The 6937-nt window shown below is 62.6% G+C and overlaps 1 protein-coding gene across 1 annotated transcript in view; it reads left to right on the top strand.

The window, feature by feature from the left end:
* The first annotated feature begins 287 nt into the window (after positions 1 to 287).
* AKT1 (AKT serine/threonine kinase 1) overlaps positions 288 to 6937 on the top strand; it is a 20524-nt gene continuing 13874 nt past the window's right edge. Inside the window, 1 exon segment of the mRNA XM_021711071.1 lies at positions 288 to 367. Coding sequence (XP_021566746.1) covers positions 322 to 367 — 46 coding nt within the window. The 5' untranslated portion in view covers positions 288 to 321.

The raw sequence follows: 6937 nt of genomic DNA, 5'->3' as shown, positions 1-6937 counted from the left end.
GTGGGAGGGGAGCCCGGGGCTAGGGAGCAGTGTCCAGGTGCGTGGTTTAGCACAGGGCAGCTGGGAGTGTTTTGGGGAAGGGGAAGGCAGGCTGGCGGTCGGGTCTGGAAGCCCAGAGGAGGGCGGTCACCCAGGGAGGCAGGCGCAGGCTGCCAGGGCCCACCCCGGGCCGAAGAGCTGCCCCGTGTAAACATGGCCTCACACGCACCTTCTTTGCTTCTTCAGAGGCTGTGGCCAGGCGGCTGCACGCGAGGAGAGCCTGCCTGAGAGGAGACTGTGAGCGTCGCCCGGGCTGCCTGGCCCGCCGGAGCCCCGGGCGCCATGAATGACGTAGCCATCGTGAAGGAGGGCTGGCTGCACAAACGGGGTCAGTGCCTGCCATGGGGCTGGGCTGGGGGCGAGGGGCCCAGGGACATGGGGGTCCCGGAGCCAGCTGGGCGGCTGGCGTCCTCGGGCAGACTGGAGGGGCTGCCAGACTCGCCGACGGGGAGTGTCCCGGCCCACGTCCTCCTGCAGCACGGACAGCACAACTTCACAGGGGCCAGGAGGATGAGGCCCCGTAGAGGGCAGGCTGTCGGAGTGGCCGCCTGGCACGGCCCTGGCAGGCAGGGGAGCCGCCGCCAGCCTCCCTCCTGGATTTCCTGGAAGGCGATGAGGATGTGGGGCTATTCCAGGGCCTGGCATGCCACAGCCTGGGGCACTGCCCAAGGGCTCCTGAGGGCAGGGCAAGGCTGCTTGGCTTGGCCCGTTGCCTACCTCAGGCCCAGGCTTCGGGGCGGGGGACTCCTGGGCGTGGAGCGTTTGCGTTGTCTGCAGAACGGAGCCAACCTCAGCCCCTCTTCCCTCCTCGGTCCTGCAGCCCACGGTGGAGGGGTGGGGGCTCTGGCCAGGGCCCCACCCCTCTCACCCCTGCCCAGGGCCCCCCGCCCCACCCACCCTCTGGTGCTCAAGGGGGGGCAGTGGGGGGCAGTGGCCAGGTGCTCTGCCCCTCCAGGTACCCTGGGTTCCCTCCCTCCTGCCCCAGGGCTGGATTGGCCAGCACCCCCACTTCCTCTTTCTCTAGACCTGTTCCCGCCTGAGCTCTGGTGACCTCGTGCCGGCAGCCCCCACTTGTCACGCATCCCCTCTAGCAGATGCATCCCACACTTGGAGTGGGAATGGGGTCTGGGGAGACTCCAGACACAGAACCAACAGGGAGGGCATGACAGAAGTGGGTGTCACAAGATGGGGTTTCTTAGGATGTAGAGGAGCTCCCCAGCAGCACAGGCTGGGAAGCCGCAGAAGCTGGGGAAAGCAACCAAGATGAGAATGGGGGTGTTGCTCAGAAGGGCTTGCAGCAGGAATAAAGGATGTGGTCAGCTGTGTGTTTAGAGAGCTTGACTGGGCAGCTGCAGGGGGCTAGCACGATGAGCCTTAAGACGGAGGCAAGGAGGCTGTGGGTCCTGTGGTCCGTGGGGAGTCCCTTGCCTGACTTTCCCCCAGATATCCCCCCCCAGTCTTCTCCATCCCCTTCCCCACTGCTGCTCCCCTCGCTCCCCCAGACGTCCTGCCTCCTGTGCCAGGAGCCCCCTTGACCTTGTCTTGCTCTGTCTGCCCCGCCTCACAGCCTTCTTTGGTGCCAGGGCCCACCCCCTCCCACAACCACGACCCCTGTTCCTCTGCTCTGTGTCACACACAATCTGCTGCCTGGGACTGCTGCTTCTTAATTCTTGGCAAGTGTTTGTTGATTGACTGTTAGATTTAGGGCCCACCTGGGAGATACCTGGGTCAAGACTGCCCAGCAACCCAGGTCTCACTGGGGTACCCACTGGTCAGCCGGGCCCAAGGCCTGGGGGGCTTTCAGGGTGCCGCTCATGGTTGGGGCTTTCTGAAGGGACTGGGTGGGGACGGAGGACATCAGGCTTGGTGGGCAACCCAGAGAGCTGAGTCTGAGCCCTCATTGGCCGCCCTGCCCCTGTGTCCCTCCCCTAGGCCAGTTCATCGAGCTCTGGGGCCTCGCTTCCTGCCTGTGCTATGGTGGCAGGAGAAAGCGTGGTAGAGTGTGACTTGTGGGTGCCTGAGCTGGGGTCCACCAGCCTCAACAGCCTTAGGAGAGAGGACCCCGTCCTCCACCCTCCCCACCCCTCCTCCATCCCTGCCCCTTGGGAGGTGGGCACCCATTTCTGGGGAGTGGCTCAGGCTGCTTCCCGTTGCCGAACCCTGGACCAGAGGAGCTCGAGTCCCAGATCGGAGTGGACCAGCAACCCAACCTGAGTGAGGCCTCTGGGCCCCAGCATCCCCAGGCATCTAGCACGGAGCTGGCTCTGATGGTGGGCCAGGCAGGAGCTAGTGAGGAGGGGGCCCGGTGGGGATAGGCCCCACTGTGGTGGCTGGCCTGGTGGGTGCAGTGCAGCTCAGACCTCATGTCCTCAAAGGTTTGGCTTTTAAGTGACTGCTGCTGACTTGGAAAGGTTGGTGGTTTAAAAAAGTCAGCTCGGCCGGGCTCAGTGGCTCAGCCTGTAGTCTCAGCACTTTGGGAGGCCGTGGTGAGTGGATTATCTGAGCCCACGGGTTCAAGACCCGCCTGGGCAACTTGGTGAGACGTCATCTCCACTATAAATCAAAAACTAGCTGGGCGTGGTAGCACGCGCCTGTAATTCTGGCTACTCGGAAGGCTGAGGTGGAAGGATTGCCAGAGCCCAGCAGGTCGAGGCTGCGGTGGCCGGGAGCGGCCACTGCGCTCCAGTCTGGATGACAGAGTGAGACTCCAACTCAAAAAAAAAAAGAAGAAAGTCAGCTCTAGGCTGGAATAGGGGTCTGGCTGAACTCACTTGTGGCATTACGTTTTCAGTCTTTTTTTTTTCCTTGAGTTGATGTCTCACTCTGTCGCCCAGGCTGGAGTGCAGTGGCATGATCACAGCTCATGGAAGCCTCAAACTCCTGGCTCAGGCAATCCTCCTGCCTTGGCCTCCTGAGTAGTTACAGCTATCATGCCTGACTAGTTCTTTTTTTCCTCTCAAGTAACTGGGACTACAGTAGTTCCCCACCACACTCAGCTAACTTTTTAATTTTGTTTATTTTTTTTAGTTGGAGTCTTACTCTGATGCTCATGCTGGAGTGCAGTGGCACGCTGTCTCGACCTGCTGGGCTCAGGCGATCCTTCCGCCTCAGCCTTCCAAGTAGCTGGAACTACAGGCACATGCCACCATGCCCGGCTAAAACTTTCTTATTTTTTGTAGAGACAGGGTCTCTCTGTGTTGCCCAGGCTGTAGGTTTTCGGTCTTTAGGTTATAAAATAGCTCTCGCTGAGGCTGCAGCCCGGGGCTGTGCAGCTGTTTTGGGGCATCTCCCCTCAAAAGCTTGCCCATCCTGCCCGCCTGCCCTGAGGCCTGTGGGGCCATGCACTGCCCTGGCTGCAGCCTGGGGGTCCCCTTCTTGTCCACTCAGCCAGGCCTGAGCTGTCCTCTTCAGCATTTTCCAATTCTCAAACAGGCTGACTGGACTGAGCAGGCCAGGAGAGGGCAGAGAAGGGTGGCCAGGATGCTGGGTCCAGTTGGGAGGGCTGTGGGCTCTTGGGACAGGGCCAGGCCTGAGTGGGGTGTGGGGGACCTGCTGCAGGGGTACCTCCTGGGCTCACACAGGCTGGCCACTGACTGAGAAGACCTGGCGAGGAGGAGCAGGCCTGGCTGCCCCACCAGGCTATGGTGCAGCAGGCTGGGGCTGAGTGGGAGGGAACTGGGAGAGCCAGCCTGGAGCACAGGGCTTCTGGGCCCCTGTGGGGTCTTACGGGCACATGGTCCTGTGTGCCTCCGTTAAGCTTCATCACCTGACTTCATCTACGGTAGCTGCATGTAGGGCTGGGCTGGGCGGCACGGGGCCTCATGTCTACCTTAGACCTGACTGCGTCCCTGCCCTGACTCCATTCCTAGCACGGACCCTCCACCCAGGCCCTGGGGCACCCTGCATCCCGGCTGAGTGGGACCCAGCGTCCTGGTGGGAGGCACCAAGGTCGGGTTTTGACCCTGAGCGGGCACCTGGACTGAACCTGCCTCCCTCCGTCTTGAGGTCCTGGCGTGGGCCATCCCTGTGAGGGGCTCTGAGGCCAGAGGAGTGGCTCTGTCTGTGTGTCACGTGGTGTGGCGAGCTGCCACAGCCCCCTGGCCCTGCCACCTGCCCCTGCGTGGGTGGGGGGCAGAAGATGCAGTGCTCCCCTTTCCCCCAGACACCAGTGGGAAGAGGCTGTGGGCTTGTGTGCCCCCTACAGGAGTGGGCACAATTGCACGTGTGCAGGTGGGGACTGCCGTTATCCTGCCAGGTAGGAGACTCTGGGACCCCCCAGGGGAAGGAGCCTGAGCCCCTCCCTTCAACCTGCAGGAGGCTTGTAGGCTCCAGGGCAAGGCATCCCTCGAACTTCAGTTTCCCTGGCTGCCAGGTGAGTGGCAGCCTCAGGTCAAGTCTAGGCAACTTTGGTCCCTTCAGTCCACTCGGGCCCTGGGACGGTCAGTGCCAACCTCCACATTCCCTCAGGGAGCTGGGAGGGTCCTGATCAGGCCCGTGGTGGGTTAGTGCGCACTCAGGCCCAAGGGTGGGAGGAGGCACTGGGGCTGGGGAGCACCTGGGAGGGAAGGAGGCATGCTGGGCCTGGTGGAAGCCATGGTGTGTGGCTATGCAGAGACCACTGGCATTGGGGAGGTTCCTGTTTTGTGAACATGTTGAGTTCTCCCTTCAAAAACAAACAAGAGGAAGTGAGGTGGCCCGCGCCAGGGTGAGGGGTCACTGCCCGCCCAGCCCTGTACCCTTGGGCCCCTCGCCTGGCGGTCCTGAGTGGGCAGTGCTGCTGTCTACCTCTGGGTTGCCGTCCCTCTCTGAGCAGGGATTCCCTGTGGGGGGCTGCGCTCCAGCGGGGTCACAGGAAGGGAGCAGGGTGGGATGGGGCCGTGGGACCCACCTATCTGCTGAGGCACTGGGGCGACCTCTGCTGGCCCTCCTGCCGCCCATGGGGTAGCAGAATGCACTCAGGGAAACTGAGACCTGGAAAGAGGATGGGGTGGAGCATGGAAACTGTTCCTGCGCCCCGGCCCCTGCCCCTGCTTTCGGACGAGTCTGACAGGTTGCATCAGGCAGGTTCTTAGAAGTACCAGGGAAAGATGAGTGGAGGAGGGTATTGCCCGGCCCACCTGCCCGGCTTGGGGCCAGTGCCTTGCCCTCGGGCTCTTCTGAAACCGGAGCTGGCTGTGTTTCTTGGGCCCGCTCCCAGGGCCCACCCCATGGGGGGCAGATGCCCGCTGCCCTTGCCCACTGGAAGTGGCCATCTCCATCCCTGTCCCTGCCCGTGGCCCATGAGAAGACGCCCCCAGCCTACCCCTGGGCCTCTGAGCAGGTTGGCAGAGGGCCCCTGTCTCTGGGCTGAGCTGGCATCGAGGCGCCTGGCCCCTCTCCTGCGTGCCCGCGGGTCATCCCTCCATTCTGCCTTAGGATGTGTCTTTCTTTAACCTTAAGAACTGATGGGTTTGAATTTCAAGAACACCGTACTTGAGGGGGGCAACTCTTCTGATGGGACCCCCAGGGTACTGGGGGTGGGTTTATAGACACCTGGGACTGCAGCTCCCACCCTTGCTCCAATCATCTTGTGGGCTCACCTGCCAGAAGTTCCACTGGTGGTCAGGTGATTGGGGGATTTCCAGAGCTCTTGAGGGTGGGTGCCTCTGGGGCGCATCCCGGGCAGAGACCCCCTCTGGGCAGGCAGCTGCTCCCTGGGCCTGGAGAGACCTCCGTTGGCTAGGGGCTGGCTAGCTCCATCCCAGGACGGCAGGGGGCACCGCTCCTGAGCTGGGACATGTTTTGTGGGAGTGTGGGCATGAGATCCCTGGAGGTCAGGGTTGGGATGTCCCAGCAGAGAAGGGACACCGAGAGAGTGCCCCTGCTGGCCATGGTGCTCAGGGTCCTCCCCTTATGGTTCCAAGTTACGGCAGACACAAGAGACAGGCAGGTGCCCCATGACTGGCGTGGAGGGTGGAGGTCATTCCCAGCCTAGCGCCCATTCCCCCGCCAGTGCAGGCTGCTTTTTCCCAGGGGTGTCAGGATTGACGTACTGCCGAGGTCCACATTTGAGGGCCCTACTCGTCGTAGGGCCCTGCTGGGGGTCAATGAGGGGTGGCGTCCTGGGAGTACCACTGCCTGGGCCCTGCAGGCCACTTATGAGTGACTGGAATCCTGGAGGACCCTGTGCTGCGTCCCCATTCCCTTTCCCTAGGTCAGTGTCACACATGGGATGCCTTGATGAGGTGCCGCACACTCCCCTACATCCAGTCCCTCCCAGCCGCCTTCCTTGTGAGCCCACCTGCCAGAAACTTCCACTGGTGGTCAGGTGATTGGGGGATTTCCAGAGCTCTTGAGGGTAGGTGCCTCTGGGGCACACCTCGGGCAGAGACCCCCTCTGGGCTTGAGCTGGGACTGCCTGCAGGAGCCCCACCGGAGCCAGTGAATGGGACAGCCAGGCCTGCTGGCCCGCAGGAGGTTCTGGGTCCCTCTAGAAGGTGTGGCCCTCCTGGGACCGCCCTTCCTCATGTAACAGTAGGGCTGAGGCTGCTCATGGACCCTGGCGCAGAGCCCCAGAACCCCAGCACCCTGGGGCCTGTCATCACGGGCTGGACGAATGGGTGAGCAGGAGGTGGGGGAGGCAGTGACCGGCAGGAGAGGCCATGAGAACCTGCTGGGGGAGGGTGTCTGGCAGAGCTCATCAGGGACCTCAGGAGAGCAGGTGGGGGCAGAGCAGGAGGTGCCTGAGGCAGGGGGCTGTGTCCTCATCCACAGGGGTCCTGAGTAGGGTGGGCTGTGACATGGGTAGGGCACTAGAACCCAGGTGGATGCGAGGGGATGCGGATGTGGCATTGGGGCTCATGAGGGATAGGTGTATGGCAGGCAGGGCACAGGGGTCCCTTATCTGGCCCATGGAGGA

Source organism: Carlito syrichta, unplaced genomic scaffold, assembly GCF_000164805.1.
Source record: "Carlito syrichta isolate Samal-C Ts95f unplaced genomic scaffold, Tarsius_syrichta-2.0.1 Scaffold301850, whole genome shotgun sequence".
In the NCBI taxonomy this organism is placed as follows: Eukaryota; Metazoa; Chordata; class Mammalia; order Primates; family Tarsiidae; genus Carlito; species Carlito syrichta.
This window is presented reverse-complemented; position numbering and strand designations above follow the sequence as displayed.